Source organism: Eubalaena glacialis, chromosome 15 (assembly GCF_028564815.1).
Source record: "Eubalaena glacialis isolate mEubGla1 chromosome 15, mEubGla1.1.hap2.+ XY, whole genome shotgun sequence".
Classification (NCBI taxonomy): domain Eukaryota; kingdom Metazoa; phylum Chordata; class Mammalia; order Artiodactyla; family Balaenidae; genus Eubalaena; species Eubalaena glacialis.
Window position 1 is genome coordinate 56,108,475 of NC_083730.1, and position 21,127 is coordinate 56,129,601.

The window sequence follows — 21,127 nt, forward strand, 5'->3', positions numbered from 1 at the left end:
TGGGCATCAGTCAGGGTCCCAGCTGGAATCAAATGGCACACTCGAATTAAGATAATCAAGGATATTTACAAAGAGGGGGGCAGGATAAGGGAACCACAAGAATTAATGCAGCAACCCACATTAACAGAAGCACCCCTAAGGCAGAAAAGATAGGGGATGGGAGGTCCCCCAAAGGAGAGGAGGTCCCTTCAGTTGGAGGACATAGCCAGCCCAACCTCACGGGGAGTGAACCAGGGGAATAAATACCTTGACCTCTCTTTCAGGTTTCCTCCGGTCTTCTGCTAGAGCTCCTCGTTGGCTCAGCCCAAGAGGAATCCAGAGCGAGAGAACCCACTGGTGAGTACAGGTCAGCCTTCCAGCAGAGTATGGCTGTGGAAGGACAAATGGAAGATACCGGGCACACATTGCTTATTTTAATCAGAAATATTCCTTTCTGTATTGACAATTTGAATGTTAATTAATCGGGACTCTGATTGCTGTTGAAGGAAACTCAACTTGATGTCTTAAAAAAAAAAAAAAGTAAAGATAGAAAGAAAATGGAAGAAAGGCAGGGGAGGAGCTGATTTTAGGGAAATAAATGCTGTTCGGGCACACACTCTCCTCCTCATCTCTGCATATGCTTGTTTGTTTTGTATCCAAGTGGAGACCTGGACTCCAAGAGCATTGGGGTAGATCTTTAGAGCAGTATAATCAGACAAAGGATGACTCATCTTCCAACTCCATGGAGAAAAGTCTCAGAGAACTTTACTAGGAGATTTAAATCTTGATTAAAAGAATAAATCAAGGGATGAATAAACATTTGAATAGACGGGATGGGAAGACTGATTGGAAAGGTGTTATTTCTTACAAATTAACTTATAAACATAATGTAATCCTAACCAAAATCTCACTTGAACTTTTTTGGAGTATGAAAAATAAAGTCTAAACTTCGTCAAGAATTTGCCAGAATACCAAGATGAAGAAAAAAAAAAAAGGAATCGCAAAGGCAACTTGCTTAATTATTAAAATGCATTATCAAGTGATTAGTCATTGAAAGTATTATACTGACGTCAGAATGGCCAGTTAACTGGACAAAACCAATGCAGTGGGCATGGATTAACCAATAATTGGTGCTGGGAAAATTAACTGTATGGGAAACAATCATGCTAGACTCGTAAGTCACATTTTATACCCAAATAACTTCCAAATGAATTAAAAAGTGATGTAAAACACAAAAGCATAAAATGTAACAGATGAGATGAATATTTAATCTTGGGATGCAAAGGACTGTTTAGGCATAAAAAAGATTTGACAACATACAAATGTACAACTTAAATGTCAAAAAAATTACATGCAAACTTAAAAGGCAAACAGCAAACTAGGAAAACATTCTTAAGTTGAGAAACTTACTATACTGTATAAAAATATTTAATAAATGTTTACTAAATGATGTGTTTGTTGATTAAATGTTACTTTTCTGAAATCATTAGGGAAAAACAAAGCTAATAATTTTGATAATATAACAGTAAACGGCAATTAATATTATTACCTTATTGAAAATAACAAATGCTTTTGATTGGCCATTCATAATTTAGTATCTTATTTTCATTAAACCTATAATAGAAGTGTAAAACACACACAGAAATAAGGCTCACATATTTTTCATTTTTAGATAATTGAATCCCTTATGATCAAAAGTAGTTATTCTATCTTATACCCTTCACACAGATTCTTCTGTGAATAGCTTCACTTGAATCACTTAGGTTTCTCTGTACAATACATTAAAACTGTAGTTGCTGATATAATTAAAAAAAAAAAAAAAAACCTGTAAAAATAATGTCACTCACCTGACATGGAAAATTAACCACACAGAATGAGTTCAATAATGTTCTGAATTTAATAAAGAATTGATTTAACTCTGCTCAAGAGTCATAACTCAACACTTTTTTTCCCCAATGGAAGAAGAAACAGAATATACTTTGCTTTAAATACCAATTCTTAAAAAACTGATGAGAAAGTATGAGTAGTGGCTAAAAAGAGAAATGGGTGCATTCAATTAAAATTTTTATTTCAATTATCCACAAAACAATATAATAACACTTTATAAAAATATTAAGTTTTAGGCTACCATTATTCATTTAAAAAAGTGTGCTAGAAGGCTGTTTTTGCCAACTTCCTCTTTTGGTAAGGAAAACACATTAAGAGGTTGAAGAAGAAAAGCTGTTGGAAAAAATCTTCAAATGTACAAAGTTCTTTATTTTTCTCAGCAATTTAAAAATACATAACCATTTAAACTGAATACACATTAAGTTAGTGTTTTATTTCCTAACTATACAATTGATATTATAAAGAACTGCTCCATTCAGTTAAAACCTAATGAATACCATCAACTTTTTCTGGCCTATTTTTCTGAAGAGAATTAGTACATAAACATATAATTTTATCCTTTTTAAAATGCTTAGAAAAATTGTAATATCATAGTTCACACAAAGCCCTTTAAAACTCTGATGTCACAGGTTGTAGACGTTAAAGGTAAGTGATGACAGGAGTCTTCTTGGGAAAATCCTCTTGGAAGAGGGATTCAATACTAAGCAGGTTACGTAAACATAAGAAAGCCACCACAATTTTTAGTACCAGAACTGTTGCCAACCTGCATGAAGTTCATCTGCCACATTTTAAAATGGTCTGAATCTCAACATAGATACCACAGCACAGAATTTTAAATTTAATGATCAAATCAGGTATGTGATGGTAGTCAGTAATAATATTCCTAAAATACTGGGACCTGATGTGTTGCTTTATTTAAAGTGTGACTATAAAAGAGAGTATTTTAAAACGTAAATACCAGACTTTCATTTGTCAGATTCAGTCCCTTTGCTAGGCACTTAAACTAGTGATGCTGCTATTCAAATTCGTATTTTGGAATTTTCTTTTTGAGTTAGTCATAAAAATCAGTATTATTCTGTACGTTTCACTTCTGTCCTTTAAATAGGCAAAATCTGTCCCCCTCTTTTCACCACTGCTATTATTCCGAATATGTTTTCCTCCTCAAATCAACTAAATTCTAGAAGGGAAAAAATGATAATCATTAAGTATATTTAAAAAGTGAATGTAGATTCAAACACGGATTTGAAAACTGGAGTTCTAAAAATGTTTTACATAAAAGCTGTATCACTGGAATTAGTGGGAAGCCTTAACTATTTTGAGGTTATAGCACTCATTTAGTATTTATGTTAAGAAAGATTAGCTTTATAGTCATACCTTATAACTCTTAAAATCTCAGAAAATAAGTGAGGAGCTTTGAGTGCCAGCAAAGCCATTTTGTCACTCTGTAACGTCAACATTAAACATTACATTCCATCTCTCTATCTGTAAAACTTTCACATTTTCTTTTCTCATATTTCTTTAAATACATTTTCCTCTCTGTTAGTCTATATTCAATAAGACCAAAAGTGCATTCAAGTCCCTGATCTAGTGATATTTTATATTTGTGGCACCCATCATCATAAGTACATATTAGCAATCTCACAGTACCAGTCTGTTTTTCAAAAAGGACTGTTTAAATGCTGGGTTTATTTTTTTTCATGCTATCTAAAGATTAAAAGATTTCCCCTTTGATTGGATAGTATGATTTCAATTATATATTGCATTTAAAAAAATCAGTGCAACCTTATAAAAGATTAACCCATATTCTAGTTACCTTCATTATTTTAAACTGAGCTATTCAGAAATGATTAAAGTGAAAATTTTCTTCTACTTTCCAGTTCCATGAGTATACTGAGTATTAACATAGTGCATTATACTTTCAAATTCCACTGCTGTTGTCTAACATTTAATCAAGTTTTAGATGCTGTTTATATTCCTTTTTGCTTCTAAAAACCTGGCCCCCCCCCCCAAAAAAAAAAACCTGGCCCACTTCCATGCAAACAGAGGCATATATTAAGGTTGCATATTAACTGTTCAACTTAGAAAAAACTTTTAAGAATAATAAATGCAAGAAATTTTTAAAAATTGGAATGGAATTGTTTGGTCCCATGAAGTTCTGTAATTCTAGATTTTATTATGGTATAACTTTTTAATCTCCCAAGTTTTGTCTATACTGATTGATAAATTTCTCTTAATTATGCATTTGGGGAATAAAAGAAAGGTAGTGATTCATAAACAGTAGCCTTGTTGCTCTTCATTGTCACGCTATCACTCACACAGTCATCAATATCTTAACTATACTTTCTTTGGACCCTGAAATAAGCTGAAAAATTCATCATTGGTACTTCAGAGTTTAACACTTGGGAAAAAAAAAGTGGTTTTGTGCAACCACATCTGTAATTCCAGTTTACCATCAAAAACATGCAGGGTGAAGAAGATTTTCTTCTTTTGATTCCTGTACGTAAGTGAGGAAGTCTACACAAGTTCTTTACATTTTGGCAGATTTGTGCATATAAAATTGGCTTCTTGGATTATAAATTTTCTCCTGGCTGGTACTGTGGCTCTGTAGCAGTGAAGTAGTCTTCCAAGAAGGACTGGATATATTCAAACGTTGGTCTTTCATCAGGGTCCTTCTTCCAACAAAGATTCATCAATTCATGTAGGGACTCTGGACAGCCCTGTGGGCACGGCATCCTGTACCCTCGTTCCACCTGTTCCAGCACCTCGCGGTTTACCATACCTATCACGCAAGATTCAAACACCAAAAAACAGTGACGCCAAACACCACTAGCAAAAAGAACAAATTCCCTAACCACTAACTAATTGGAGGTATATTCGAGTGAGTTTATTTAGTGAAACGATTCTTTCAACAAAGAAATAAATTTTAAATGTCAAAGTACATCAACAAGAGCTTACAAAATGCTAATCTGTTTCAACATATCTTTTTTCATTCCACCTAAAATCTGGCTTTTAATACTAATGCCTTCAAAATTAATGAGAATTGAGAGTGCTACTCTGAGGTACTGATACTTTCTGATACTAACAGTTAATAATGACCAAACTTGGGCTAATGAGGAACAGTGGCAAGACAGTGTCTGAAAGAACTTTCAAACAGGAATTCAGAAGAAACAGTGCTAGTCCTGGTTTTTGCCAAATATACTAATTATGTTATTTTATATCAAGTCACTTCCTTGAAACAGTTTCCTTATCAACTGTCACCTGTTTGACTTACCTCAAGTTATTACACAGTTCCTTTCTTGTATTCCTCTGTAATCCCCACCAACCCCAACAGCAGTGCACCCTGTGTTATCACAGGGTAAGCATACCCTCAATTACCTGGGGAAGGAGAGGACTAGGATATATTTATGTTCATCTCCTAAGAGAACAGTAGAGCGAAAAGGCCCTTTTAGAAAATGCCCTAATGGGAGAAAACTGCGCACACCTTACCCTATATCTCAAGGATTGTGGCTCTCATAGACTGCTCCCCATCCAATGACCAAAAAAAAAAAAAAAGAGAGACAGATAGAGAGAGAAATATAAAGGTCTCCCCAACCCCTTACACTTTTGCTCGTAATAAACTCCAGTTACATGAAATGCAAACTTACCTGGATATGGCACTCTGCCCTTTGTTACCAGTTCCGTCTGTAGAATTCCAAATGACCATACATCAGACTTTATTGTAAATCGACCATATAGTGCAGCCTCAGGAGCTGTCCATTTGATTGGAAATTTTGCACCTAAAACAGTATTGACAAGCTTGCTTCAGTAACTTTTTTTTTTCTATTTGTGTAAATATGGCATAAGCAAGGTTAATTTTTTGTCATTATCCCTACTGTACATGTCATCAGTGTCAAATTCTTCAAAAGTACAAGATACATGGGAAAATTTTCTTTAATACTATTTAAAATTTGCATTAATAAAAATCGCATTTCTTTCTGATAACATATTCAGTGACAGAATGGCTGGTGGGGATAGAAAATCATTCAAGAAAACAGAGGTGGGGGCTTCCCTGGTGGCGCAGTGGTTAAGAATCCGCTTGCCAATGCAGGGGACACGGGTTCAAACCCTGGTCCAGGAAGATCCCACATGCCATGGAGCAACTAAGCCCGTGTGCCACAACTACTGAGCCTGCGCTCTAGAGCCCGCGAGCCACAACTACTGAAGCCCATGCGCCTAGAGCCCGTGCTCCGCAACAAGAGAAGCCACTGCAATGAGAAGCCCGTGCACCTCAACGAAGAGTAGCCCGTGCGCAGCAACGAAGACCCAATGCAGCCAAAAATAAATTAATTAATTAAAAAAAAAAAAAAAGAGAGGTAAAAACTCTAGTAAGAAGCAACCAAATACATGGGTTATAGGATCTATAACTTTTAAGTCAGTCTAGCTCCTAGTAGTTCTAACTGTTAGTTGCCAAGAACCTATTCTATCGGTTCTAACGTCTTCTGGTTTTCGACCACAATCTCCTTTCTAAATATTTTATGATATCTCTCGGGAAAATTTTATTGTACTATCATTTTTAAAAGCCTAAAAGACTAAAAAATATTTAGTCAAATACTTAGTGTATACTTACTTTTTATGCACAAGACATTATGCTAATTGTTATAGGAGACACAAAAACATAGCCTTTGTGATGTTTATACACTTACAGTGAAAATGAGATTATAGGTGTCTTAAATACTTGAAGTTGCTTATATATGTATATAATGTTGTAAAACAGTTCTTTAGATGTTCAAACAGAAGATCAATTTTCATTAGCACAATCACAAAAGGTTTCATTTAAAAAGTGGAGGCTAAGTTTAGCCTTAAAGAATGCTTAGAATTTTTGCAGGTAAAGATTAAAAAGAATAGGAAGATATTTCAGCTGAAGGGAACAGCACAAACGTATGGAGATTGAAAAGAAAGCACTGTGTTGAAGACAGGGTTTCTCAACCTGGGGACTACTGGCATTTGGGGCTGGATAATTCTCTGCTTGGTCGGGGCTAGCTTGTACTTTGCAGGGTGTTTAGTGGTATGCTGGGCCGCCCCCAGTAGATGCCAGTAGCAGCCTCCCAGTTGTAACAACTAAAAATGTCTAAAGGGACTTCTCTGGCGGTCTAGTGGGTAAGACTCCGCACTTCCACTGCAGGGGGCACGGGTTCGATCCCTGATCGGAGAACTAAGATCCCTCATGGTGCGTGGCGTGGCCAAAAAAATAAATAATAAAATAAAAATGTCTCAAGACGTTGCCAAATGTCCCTTGGGGAGCAGTACCACCACCCCTGGTTGAGAACTGTGATTTAGGGAACAGTTCCCAGTGGTTTGTGTACCAATATGGTCAGTGACAAAAAGATACAGTCCAATGAAAAAAAGAGACGAAAGATCACATATCAATTCATAAAGCTAAAATCATTAATTTATAGGTATATCCTTTATTCTGAGATTACATTCTTCCCGCTTGTGTAGTGTTAAAATGCTCTTTGTTTTATGAAATGATGGTAATAGTGGATAGCCGAAAAAAGTTTTTTTGGGTATATCTACTAAATAAATCTTCGCTAACCTTTACGTTGGTCTTACTAGTTTGTATTGAAATAGTTTGTTTATAATTCAGCTGCAGACAGACATTAGTCAGTGAGCTCCTTGACAGCAGAAATCATGCCTCTTACAGCTGTGCCCTCACGTCCAGCACGTGGAAGGACTCAAATGTTTGTTAAAGACAAGCTGGAACTAGACAGTAGGAGATGCTGAATGCCAAGGCATCTTTTTTATAGGTGTGGAGGCCTGAAGGTTTCATCAGGATGAACAACCTATGTGCTGATCTGCACTCGACCTTACTTACTCTCTGCCTGTCAAAGTTACACTCTTTCTTTGCATAGTGGACTGAGCGTCCACTATGTTAGGTAATGTCAGGCACTCTACATCTATTAATTCATTAAGTTTCACAACAATCTTGAAAAGTAAGTATTACCATCTAATATTTATAAGTGAGGAGACTGAGGCCCAGTCAAAAAGGCTAGGTAACTTGGGTGAAATCTCTGGGCTAACAGGAGATGGAACTGGAACTCAAAAACCCATACTCTTCCTGTATGCATTTATTTTGTCCTTTAAATGTGTACTGAATGAGAGCTCAGAGAGATAGACACCAAATAAAAGAACTGACCTGTGTTAATATCTGTAAGCTCCCCTCCCTCACTGTTTACAGTGTCAATCTTATAAGTGTTTTTATTTACTACAATTTTATATATAATAAAGAATTATTGAAAATCTGGCACGGAAATGGTTTCCAAAGCCTTTATAAAATTGTATGCTATTTCTTAAGATATCAGCTCCTAGTCCTTAGTGTAGTAAAAACTGGATGGTTCTGAAGTTTGTTACAAAAGTTATTTTAAAATGTTTCTTATTTGTTGGCATGCCAAAGGAAGTGTGAAGAGGAGAATACTGCTTGCTATATTTATAATGCAAAGAACACCCACAGTCAGATTCTTCCTTTGGGGAAATAACTATCAGAAAGCCACAGTACTATGCACCGTGTATAATTTTATGAATAAAAATCAATGTTTTTATGACTCTTTTTTTTTTCTTTTCCTTTCTTTTTTATTGGAGTACAGTTGCTAATGTTTCTATGACTCTTCTGAGCAGACCGAGAGCTGTTCTTCTTATTCTGTAAAACCCTGTATATTCAAAAGAATGGTAAGAAATACCCATCGAAAATGAGGTTACAAGCGTTTATTAAAAAGTCATTTTACCTTGTCTAGCTGTATACTCATTGTCTTCAATTAACCTTGCTAAGCCAAAATCTGCTATTTTGCACACAAGGTTTTCTCCTACAAGAATGTTAGCAGCCCGAAGATCTCGATGAATATAGTTCATTCTTTCAATATATGCCATACCATCAGCAATCTTGGGAAGAAAAAAAACATATATGATACAAAGGGAAGGAGGGAGAGGACAATTCTGGTTAATGTTAAGTCAGATCGCTGAAGAATCATATATCTTCAAAAGAGATGATGGTAACAGGGCATAGTCTAGCAGATAATAATAAGAACAGAAAACCTTTTAATGGAGGGGGAGGGAGAGAGGGAGAGAGGGAGAGAGGGAGAGAGGGAGAGAGGGAGAGAGGGAGAGAGGGAGAGAGGGAGAGAGAAGGAAGGAGAGAAGGAGAGGGGATAGGGGAGTAGGAGAAAGGCCCACAAAGCCTGAACCATTTACCTGGCCCTTTCCAGAAACAGTTTGCGGGCCCCTAGTATAGAGGGGCTCAGAGCCTTGAGCTCAGGTGTGTGGACGAGGCTTGACATATGCCAAAGTCTCACAGGTACGGTTTCTTGGTATAAAGTTCCTCTACATTGCTAGATCCCATGGACATCTGGACACTCACTGAGAGAGGAGTCTTAGACCCAATGTGTCAACCAAAGCCAATAAAAGGCCCCTTGAATACCTACCACACATCTGAATATAACTTTTAATAGTTTTCATTTATATTTAAAAACAAAAATCCAGAATAGTAAAACTAACCCATCTTTAACTGTATACTGCCATCTTAATTCTTGTTTTGGACTATATTAAATAAGAAATTCAGCATATACTTTATCTTTATTTATTTATTTAAAGACCAATATTATTAATTATTTTAGGTATATTACTTTCCAACCTTCTATCCTGGTAGGATCAGTATGATTCTATGTTGCTTAATATCTGCCTATCTACGGCACCCCACTCCCAGCTTTGTTCAGGGCCTTTTGCAGCACACACTTTAGATTTCTAATATTTTCTTTGGAATAGCGATCATTCATTGTCTTAAAATTTATCTACTGAAATATAAATACATATAGATTTTATATTTGTGGATGCATATGTTTCTGAAAGGCCATATGATACAGGACAGCACTGTACTGGGAGTTACTCACCTGATTCTAATACTAATAAGTTACATGACTTTTAGATACCTGGGTCCTCAAGATACTACAGTATCTGTAACATACAGAGATCAGACCGGATTATCTGTAATGTTCCTCCCAGCTCTAAAATTCCATGATTTCACTATTTGAACAATAGTCTCTACTAAGATTAGTTTACATTTTTAATGTACACTTGCAATTCAAATGGACACATGTATAAACACACAAGTACCTGAGCAGCCATGTCAACCAGTTGTGGGAGCTTCAAGTACTTTCCATCTCCCTCCTTCAGGAAATCTAATAAGCTCCCTGTAACAGACAGCAAGACATTCATGAAAAATAAGCAAATCTTAAATCAGAATTGCAACAAACATTCCCCTACCTCCAAACAAATCATATCACAATACAAAACTTCAGCTTTTTATTCTTCAATATTTTTTGCAGCTTTGGAATTTCTGAATAATTATCTTTAAGATTCTAGAAGAGGGCCCTAAACTGAATTTTTTAAAACTTCTGATAACATGAAAAAAAAAGGGAAAATGCAATCATCTCACCAGATTATAGACATTCTTTCCTTGTTTGCTTTGATCAAAATCAGTCCAATTTTTAGTCAAAAAGTAGTATTAGATACTTATATTTTTAAGTCAATCTGTAACAAGAGCTCAGACAACTTGAGGACATCTTGGGGTACTTGAAACTAAAGCTAGGTGGCTAAATAAAAGAGTTGATGTGAAGTGTTAGTACAACCAACTTCTCTCAATTTTAGCAGAAGATACCATGCAACAGCAAAGTACTATGCATTACAGCAGAGATAAAGGCTGGAAAGAAAACGTCTAATTGCTATTCTATTACAGGTTAAAAACTTACCATGTACCTGAATTTAATCAAGAGAAAATATCAGACAAACCCAAATTAAGGCACATTTTATAAAACAACTTTGTTCTCTTAAAAAAAATAACAATGTTATGAAAGACAAGAAAAGCTAAGGACTGCTCCAGATTAAAGGAGACTAAAGAGATGGATGACTAAAAGCAACGCATGCCCACGAGCTGGATATCAGATCGGGGGGAAATTGCTATAATCATCACCGGGACGATCGGTGAAATCTGAATATGAACTGTATTTTAGGCAACAAAATTGTATCCATGTTACATTTCTTGAATTTGATCATTGTACTGTGGTTATGTAAGACAATGTTCTTGTCTTTAGTAGACAAACTGAAGTATTTAGAGGTAAAGCGAGCATAACGTCTGCAATGTACTCTCAAATGGTTCGGGAAAAAACCCTCACATTTATTCATACATATATATAGCAATTGGCGAATCTGGCTGAAACATACATGGGAATTCTTTGTATTATTTTTGCAACTTTTCTATAAGTTTAAAAGTACTTCAAAATAAAAGTAAAATAAAACAAAAAACTAGGCAAGGCAAAGAAAGCCCTTTCCGTGTTGACAGGACTGTGAAGCAAGGCATAGTCATGACTTAGTCTCTTCATTTATAGAGATTCAAAGTCAGGGAATATCTCTTTTCCTCTGGTCCGTCTATGGCAGGGAGGACATGTTACTGTGTTTGTCCATTTATCTGCCCTTTCAAATATTTACTGAGGGTCTACTACATGTGAGGCACTGTAAAATGCATAGAAGATACAAAGATAAATAAGATCTTAAAATACTATACGAAAGTATAGTATATAGATCTAGAAACTATATGCACACAAATAAATATTGTCCAGTAGGTGTTATAAAAGTTACTGTAAAAACTACAGTGGAGACACGATGGATCTGGTTAATTCTATGGAGAAATCAGGAAAGGCTTCACAGAGGAGATGCATCTTGAAGAAGAATGGGAGCAGATAGGGAATTCCAGGAAGAGAGAATAACAAGTACAAAGGCAGTAATTCATGAAACGGCACAGTAAGTTCAAGGAACTGAAAACGGTCCTTCCTATGCAAGAACATGGGCACAAAGATGGGAACTGATGAGAAAGAGGCTGCAGGAGTCAGAACACAGAAGGCAATGCATAAATGGACTTTATCTTTTTTATATGAAGTTTTATACTGAGAAGCAATATGATCAGATTTATGTTGAAAAGCAATTACTCCGATTGGATGAATGAAATTGGACTAAAACTGCATAAAAGGAGTAAGTTTAAAAGTTCCTGCAATAGTCTAGGAAAGAATGAGAAGAGGAACATTTCCAGAGACATTTAATAAATGGAATTAACAGCACGCAATGGACTATTATTACATAAGGGGGTGGGAAAGTGAAGACTGCGGGGCCTCATTGCCAGAGTCTGTGTTTCTAACAAGTGTCCAGGTGATGCTACTGCTGCCGCACCCAATGTTCCAGAGTCTCTTTCCCCTTTCCAAAAACGGCAAGTACAAGAATATTCACTGCAGCACTGTCTGTGATGGTGCAAACTAAAAGCAACCTAAATGTTCACTGGGAAAGGAATGAATAAACAATGGAATACTCATACAGAATTTCATTCAATAGTTAAAAGTACACAAATGAGATCTTCCCTTATCCACATGAATAAATCTCAAGCACGTACTGTTGAACGAAAATAAAGCTGGTTAAATTTATGTAATTTAAAAACATACAAATACTGTTAATAGGTAACTATATATTAGTAAAAGTATATCAACATGAAAAACAGAGATGGGAAAAGCAACAACTTCAAAACTGAGGTTACCTCTGAAGGGAATGGGCTCAAGGAGGGGTAAAAACAAGGATTCAGTTAGATCTTTAATGTGTTGTTTTCTTAGTAGAAAGATCTGAAGCAAATATGGCAAAATGTAAACATTAGTTAAATTTGGATGGTAGGGACACGGGTGTTATGGTATTCTTTGTATGTTTGAAATATTCTGTAATTTAAAAAGAGTAAAATGGCTAGTTAGGAAGTAAAGATGTAATATTGTCTGTTCTTTAAAGAATCTTGGGGCTTCCCTGGTGGTGCAGTGGTTAAGAATCCACCTGCCAACGCAGGGGGACAGGGGTTCAAGCCCTGGTCCCGGAAGATCCCACATGCCGCACAGCAACTAAGCCCATGCACCACAACTACTGAGCCTGCACTCTAGAGCCCACGAGCCACAACTACTGAAGCCCACGCGCCTAGAGCCTGCGCTCCCCAACAAGAGAAGCCACCACAATGAGAAGCCCACGCACCGCAACAAAGAGTAGCCCTCACTCGCCGCAACTAGAGAAAGCCCACGCACAGCAACGAAGACCCAATGCAGCCCAAAATAAATAAATAAAATAAATAAATTAAAAAAAAAAAAAAAGAATCTTGGCTGTGAAGGGAAGCAAAAGGTGAAGAGAAGTCGGTGAAAAGCAGATGTTGGGACCAAGAGAGGGTTTTCTTTTTCAATGAAAGGAAGGATTTAACTGTCCTTAAACAGAGGAAGGAACACTTCTTTTTCTTAGCCTGCAAGACAGACTGATGTTATATAAATACTCTGCATGACAATGCTGAATATACAGAAAGAAGTAAAAGCTACAGTTCTTTGTTTCGGGATTTAGAATCTAGATAAGGAGCCATGATCAATCCACTATGTAAAACATCATTCAGTGTAATGATAATTGCTAAAACAGTGCAAAGGCTGCAGAGCACAGAAATCCAGGACTGGAATGTGTGTTATTTTGACAATTCTTTTTTTCTGATCTTTAACTAATTACAACAAATCCCCCCTCCCTTAAAAGTTTCTTATATCCATTTATCAGAGCATTTTGGATCATTATCAGTGGGTCCTTAACCTTTTTTTGGTCATGGGTTATTTTGAGAATCTGATGAATGAGAGAGTCTATGGACTCTCTCTCTAGAAAAAATTTTGCACATAACTGTGCAAAAATTGACAGAGAACTTCAGAGGAAGTTCACTGACCCTCTGAAGCTCATTCATGGCAGAGAGAGCATGTACTTGATAAGTAATTATGAAACCAATTCAGAGCAGTCCTTAAGTTTGTCTCATATACCTCTCTGGCCTTATTTCCAACCAGTTACCTTCTATACTTTCCACTACCCATGGTTTTGTTCCCCATTTCCTCATAGCTCTGCAGAAAAACACTGGTACCCTTCACTTTACTTGTTCGTGTCCTTCATATTAAAGGGTAGTTCAAGGCTTGTCTTTTCTACTGATATTTCTCATTTTGTTCCAACCTATGTTATCTCTTCAATTTCTATGTTACTTACTGAATGTGTCAAAACACCTAGAAATCCATTATGCTTTGAACTTGTTTGTTTATAGCGAGCTGTTATTTACTTTTATACTGAAAATTAACTCATCGGGTTAGGTCTTTTCTCTCCTAATTCAATGTAAGTTAGTTAGATGGCTTTATTTCTTTGATACCTTGTAATACTGGCACACTGTTTATATATTAGAAGCATTCAATACATTTTAACTGTTAACAATTTCTAGAGTATTCTGATTATAAAGAGAACACACGAGGCAATGAGTTTGGATAGATTATGGAGGGCCAAGTTCTAAGTGCCTGAATAGCAAGATGGGGAATTACAGAGTTTAAAACTAGAAGGGCCTCTCCTTCGCCTCCTTGCTTCTAAGATGACCAAGAAAGGAAGGAATAATGGTCGTCCCAAAAAGGGCCGCAGCCAAGTGCAGCCTATTCGCTGCACCAACTGTGCCCGATGCGTGCCCAAGGATAAGGCCATTTAAGAAGCTCGCCATTCGGAACATTGTAGAGGCCGCAGCCGTCAGGGACATTTCCGAAGCAAGTGTGTTCGACGCCTGTGTGCTTCCCAAGCTGTGAAACTGCATTACTGCGTGAGTTGTGCCATTCACAGCAAGGTAGTCAGGAATCGGTTCTCAGGAAGCCCAGAAGGAACGAACACCTCCACCCCGATTTAGACCTGCGGGTGCTGCCCCATGACCTCCGCCAAAGCCCATGTAAGATGCCAAGTCCTTAAAGACTAAAGAAATACTGTCCCCTGGAAAGACAATAAAATGGAAATTATACTTTAAAAAAAATTAAAAAATAAACTAGAAGGGGCATTTGTGATCTTGTATTCTAAACCTCCCATCTAGAAATAATCCTAACCCAGCAATCTGACAACATAGACTTCTACCATATTCCACAATTAAATACTTCTTGAAATCAATATACAAAGCTAAACAGACCATTAGCTTTTATCTCCACTATATTCTTATGCTATCAATATCCTGATTTAAACTTTCTCCTTGTCCCTTTTCTCCCTTCTAGTTCATCTAATATACTCTGACATGGAATATTTGGCAGTTGTTTGAAGTAGAGATTCTTTGCCAAAAGTGCCATGTGCTTTGGGAGCTTTACGTAATGTTCTGGCTCTCAATCAGTAGGCTAGTCAATTCTTAACTTTTGGTTTTTCTGTTTCTGTTGAGGGGGAATATTTTCTTATGGTCAATGTGTAGCTTGTAGTTGGTCCTGTCACCACAAGATGGAACTACATCACTGACCAAGATGGACAAATGGTGAGGGATGACTCCATCAGTGGCTTTAACTGCAGATTAGTGACTCATTAAGACTAAAAAAAGGAGATAAAATTCAAGAGGATAAAAAGCAGGCCTGTCAGCAAGCATATTTGGTGACTTACTAGTTCCTCTTCTAATGCATCATCAGCAAAGGGAAAAAGAAGAGCGACAGCCTTCCCTTCTCCTTTCCCTGGCCCTAACCAACCCTGTTACTGAAGATCCCACACCTTGGGGTCTGGGGTCTGGGGTCTGGGGTTTGGGGAAACGGAGAAATTTCAGTAGTGGAAAAAAGCAGTTTCTAGGACTCCTGAGTGAGATTATATTAAAACTAGATAAAGTTAATTTTCTTAACTTTACCTGATTTCTTTGCTTTAGTACTAAAGATATAAATAGCTTTCTGATTGCATTATTTTAAATCAACTAGTGTGAATACTTTCTTTCTTTTTCACCTTCCCAGCTATTCCACTGCCTTTAGTCAAATGCAATGAAGGACTATTTACTTTCAAAATAAATTCAGTGCCTTATTTCCTTTTTAAACTCTGTACTATCCTTTGGAATAACTGGAGCTAATTTCAATTAAACAAAATGTCAGGTTTTCTCTTTTCACATGTCTACATAAAAAATCTTAAGTTAGAAAATACAGTAAAAATCTGAATGCATAAAAATAGAGATGAAGACTTAAAATTTATTAATAACATGAATACCCCATGAGATACTAACATACACATACCTTTTGACATAAATTCAGTGACAATGTAAATTGGCTCTTCAGAAACAACAGCATATAGTGGAACAAGTTTATCATGTCTTAACTTTTTCATTATCTGAGCCTCTTGAAGAAAAGCTTCTGGCATCATTGTACCTGGTTTTAGTGTTTTGATTGCTACTTTTGTGGTTCCATTCCATGTTCCTAGAGAAACAACCCACATTTCACTATTTTAACCTATATTTTAAGAGATTTACAACAAACTTCAATGAGCAGCAGTAACCTTAAATATTTCAACATATCTTATCATAAACTGGGGCATTTTAATCTATGGCTAAACAATGACAAAAAACAAAAGTTCAGGCTCCTTACCCATCCATACTTCACCAAAACATCCTTGTCCTAGTTTAACCTCCAGTCGCAAAGATTCTCGAGGGATTTCCCAAGCATCTTTTGCTAGACCTTGAGTCTGGGGTTTCACAGTTGGACACACAGTTGTTAACTTATGGCATAAACCATCAGCATGTTCTAGATAAATGAATAAACTATACTGTAAAATGAATAACTTACAAAAATTAAGGTACATATAGTTGTACCAGTGTTTTTAAAAGTTTAAGTTATAGGAAATAAAAACAATGTTCTATCAGTTTTATTACAAAAGCATAAACACAAAAAGGGAGTTGCATAAAAGAAACAAAACATACAAGAAGTGAAACATTTTATTAAGTACATTTTAAAAGTTATTATTTATTCTTCCCAAAGAGAATGTTACCATTAATTGTTATTTCTAAAAACCACAAGCGAGGGACTTCCCTGGTGGCGCAGTGGTTAAGAATCCGCCTGTCAATGCAGGCGACACGCGTTCGATCCCTGGTCCGGGAAGATCCCACATGCTGTGGGGCAACTAAGCCCATGCACCACAACTACTGAGCCTGCACTCTAGAGCCCGCTCTAGAGAAGCCACCACAATGAGAAGCCCGCACACCACAATGAAGAGTAGCCCCTGCTCGCCGCAACTAGAGAAAGCCCACGTGCAGCAACGAAGACCCAACGCAGCCAAAAAAAAAAGAACCCAACTCAATAGTAAGTATTATCTGTTCCTCATTTTAAAACTAAAATACATTGGGCACATACTGTGTATAAAGTAGCATGCTAGACCGTAAGAGACATGAAGACATGAATGCTGTCCTCATAAAATTGAACATGAGGAAATAATTTTCACCTCTGAAATATTCACGTACCTGTATAGTGTTTTACCAATTTCTGCAGAGTATCAAATTGTGCTCTGGTTGTGATATAGTATCCACCATTGTCAAGTTTCCTAATTTTGTAGTGTTTCACATTGTCACCCCTTACCTCATCCCAATCACGAATAGAGAGGGAATAAGCACCTAGAAGGGAAAATGAACACTTCTACTATACCTTTCTTAAAATACTGCCCAAGAAAATTTTTATACTTATATTAACAATATTCATACCTTTAGTAGTTTCACTCTCTCTTACTAAGAAAATACCTCGTTGATTCCCAGGATTCAGAAGTAATCTTTCAGCATCTTTTCTCCCCATTTTGCCAAAATACCATCTGGAAAAAAAAAATGAGTAGTGTTCTGAGTTAGAAGGGTGTAATAAGCATCAGAAAAATTATACATAGATATTAGTAAGAATGGAGTGGGATAGGGAGGATGGCAAAGAATAGAACAGAGCTTTAAAATACAGTAAAACAGAATAAAAGATCTTTCTTAAATAAGAATATTACAAGTATTACTATCAGAATATATTCTGTCATAGTATTTTCATGTATTAACTACTCAACATGTCTCTTAAACTCCACCTGGCAGTCACAGGAACCGTAAATACAGAAAGAAAGGCAACAATGACAGCCTTTTAGTCAATGACAGATGAAAATATTAAGATTATAGTAGGAAGAGTAAAAGTGGTTCTCTGGCAACAGTGTGATCATTTGTATTCAGTAAGATGCAAGTAAACCATATCCAAATTATTAGGGACTCTAAATTAGTGTGGGTTTATTTAATACAGTTTTGTGAATAAAAAAGCGATTTTTGCTGAGGGGGACCCACAGAATAGTGGAGAAGAAAGACCAAAGGACAAAATGGAAAGTACCAAGTGCCAAAGCAGAACAGAGTTATGAAGACAAATTACACATCACTAATAAAAAAGCAAACAAATATTGATAGAGCACCTACTATGTGCAAGATGCTGGGTTAAGTGCCGTGATATGAAGATGATGTATTATTTATGGATCCCAGATAAACCTGCTTTGACATAAAAGTACACGCATACCTCATTTTATTGTGTCTTGCTTTATTGAGTCTTTTTAAAAATTGTAGGTTTGTGGCAACCCTGGTCAAGCAAGTCTATCAGAGTTATTTTTCCAATAGCATTTGCTAATAACTTCACGTCTCTGTGTCACATTTTGCTAAGTCTTGCAGTATTTCATTTTCTTCCACATAAGACAGCAAACTTAACTGATAAATGTTGTGTGTGATCTGACTGCTCCACCAACTGGCTGTTTCCCCAACTCCCTCTCCTCATGCTTCCCAACTCCCTGAGATACACAATGTTGAAATTAGGCCAAGTAATAACCCTACAGTGGTCTCTAAGTGTTCCTTTCTCTGAGTCAAAGGAAGAGTCGATCAATGTGGCAAACTTCGTTGTTGATTTATTTTAAGAAACTGCCACGGCCACCCCAGCCTTCAGCAGCCACCAATCCGATCAGCAGCCACCAACATGGAGGCAGGACCCTCTACAGCAAAACAATTATGGCTTGCTGAACGCTCAGACAACGGTTAGCATTTTTTAGCAATAAAGTATTTTTAGTTAAGGTAGGTACATTGTTTTTTTAGACACAGACTGTTGCACACTTAATAGACTACAGTGTAGTGTAACCATAACTTTTATATGCACTGGGAAACCAACTCACTTTACTGCAATATTTGCTTTATTATGGCTGTCTAGAACCAAATCCACAATATCTCCGAGTATGCCTGTAATATGTCACTGAAGGTGAACTTTAACTTTTTGAAAGTTGTAAGAATGGTACATAGAACTCCCATATACCCTCCACCCAGGTTTCCTGTTAATTTTCATTTGTCTTATTCTCTCTTTCCCTGTGTGTGTGTATGTTTGTGTGGGTGTGTGTATTTCCTTCTGAACTGAATGATAGTTGCAAATATGCTGAATCATTACCTCTAAATGCTTCAGTGTGTACATCCTAAAAGACAAAGATACTCTCTCTCCATAGCCATGGAGCAAGCACCTAAGTCAAGAAGTTAACACTGATACAATAACATCAACGGAGGATAAATTTTTGAAGTGAAAGGGTCTGCAGAATATAAAAAGGGTTAATGCAATTATTTTAAAGTGAAAAAATAAAGGCTAGGGACTAGGCATAATGCAGTATTATAAATGCAGATTCATTTATGATCCTACTGTAAGCAAATACTATGGCATTAATTATTAATTTTCAAGTAACATCTCCTATTAATACGATACATTGGCTGTATTAAGACTGGTATGTAATTGTGCGTGTGTAAAGTTGTGGCTAAGTAGAATGTGCATTAAGACATTTTAAAAATTAAAATAATTAATAAAATATGAAGCAGTGCCATACTCTTCTGCCTGAATGGAATCTGCAGGGGCTACATAATTGCTAGGGATATAGCCATTCTTTCCTGTAGCAATTGATCTTGCTTCCCACCAGTCTCCTTCCCTGCAACACATAAAACAACAATTACCACAAGGTAGACCACAGCTCAGGACACGATCTATTGCAGTGCCATCTTGTATCTGAAATAGACAAGAAGTATTACTTCCATTTTTATTTATGCATTCATTTGATCAAGAATTAAACTCGAAGAATAATATTAAAAAAATAGGTTACAGCACATCCCTGGTGGCGCAGTGGTTAAGAATCCACCTGCCAATGCAGGGGACATGGGTTTAATCCCTGGTCCAGGAAGGTCCCACATGTCGTGGAGCAACTAAGCCCGTGCGCCATGACTACTGAGCCTGCGCTCTAGAACCGCGAGCCACAACTCCTGAGCCCGTGTGCTGCAACTACTGAAGCCCGCGTGCCTAGAGCCTGTGCTTGGCAACAAGAGAAGCCACCGCAATGAGAAGCCTGCACACCACCACGAAGAGTAGCCCCTGCTCGCCGCAACTAGAGGAAGCCCGCGCGCAGCAACAAAGACCCAACGCAGCCAAAAAAAAAAAAAAAATAGGTTACATGAATTAAGGGAATAAGGCCAAGCAAAATCACAATTGCATTATTTCTGCTTCAAACCAAAAATCAAAACAAAAACCCTGAAAAATAAACAAAAAAACCCACTTTAATTTTAGTTATAAAATCTCTTTTTTACGTAACCTAACCTTTCAACCTAAGACAATAAACTATGCTGAATAAAACAATTTGGGAAGCAAATCTTTCAGATTACTCAGTTTCAATGAAATGTTTTCTCATTTAAAAGCTTTACTGAGATAAAATTTGTATACCATAAAATTCCCCCATTGAAGATTTTTTAAGAGTTTTGCAGCCATTACCACTATCAATTTTAGAACATTTTCATCACCCCCAAAAGAAACCCTGTACCCATTAAGAGTTACTTCCCATCCCACCCCTCCCCCACCATTTCCAACCACTAATCTGCTTTCTGTTTCTATGGATATGCCCATTGTGGGGGCATTTCATATAAATGGAACGATACAATATGTGGTCTTTTTGACTGGCTTACTTCACTCAGCATAATTTTTTCAGCATTTATCAGTTGCTCATTCTTTTTTTATTGTTAAATGATTTTCTTTTTTTTTTTTAAATTTTTTTATTCTTTTTTTTTTTTTTTTGGCTGCATTGGGTCTTCGTTGCTGCGCGAGGGTGTTCTCTAGTTGTGGTGAGTGGTAGCTGCGGCGAGTAGGGGCTACTCTTTGTTGCAGTGTGCGTGCTTCTCATTGCAGTGGCTTCTCTTGTTGCGGTGCACGGGCTTCAGCAGTTGTGGCTCGCGAGCTCAGTAGTTGTGACTTGCAGGCTGTAGAGCACAGGCTCAGTAGTTGTGACTCACGGGCTTAGTTGCTCCCCGGCATGTGGGATCTTCCCAGATCAGGGATCGAACCCGTGTCCCCTGCACTGGCAGGCAGATTCTTAACCACTGTGCCACCAGGGAAGTCCC

General features: G+C 37.0%; 1 protein-coding gene and 1 pseudogene across 5 annotated transcripts in view; one reads left to right on the top strand and one right to left on the bottom strand.

The window, feature by feature from the left end:
* Nucleotides 1–1,953: 1,953 nt before the first annotated feature.
* The window catches only part of YES1 (YES proto-oncogene 1, Src family tyrosine kinase), a 78,727-nt gene continuing 59,553 nt past the window's right edge, over nt 1,954–21,127 (bottom strand). For 4 of the 5 annotated variants that reach the window (XM_061170179.1, XM_061170178.1, XM_061170181.1 and 1 more), the window contains 9 exons: nt 19,576–19,674; nt 17,423–17,526; nt 17,186–17,335; nt 16,317–16,472; nt 15,969–16,148; nt 10,006–10,082; nt 8,625–8,778; nt 5,511–5,642; nt 1,954–4,645 (listed from right to left, as the gene is read on the bottom strand). In XM_061170179.1, the coding sequence (XP_061026162.1) occupies nt 4,437–4,645; nt 5,511–5,642; nt 8,625–8,778; nt 10,006–10,082; nt 15,969–16,148; nt 16,317–16,472; nt 17,186–17,335; nt 17,423–17,526; nt 19,576–19,674 (1,261 nt within the window). In that variant the 3' untranslated portion in view covers nt 1,954–4,436. The remainder of the gene's footprint in view (nt 4,646–5,510; nt 5,643–8,624; nt 8,779–10,005; nt 10,083–15,968; nt 16,149–16,316; nt 16,473–17,185; nt 17,336–17,422; nt 17,527–19,575; nt 19,675–21,127) is intronic. The other variant, XM_061170176.1, reaches the window with a different exon arrangement.
* Nucleotides 14,336–14,681, top strand: LOC133075807 (small ribosomal subunit protein eS26-like; annotated as a pseudogene).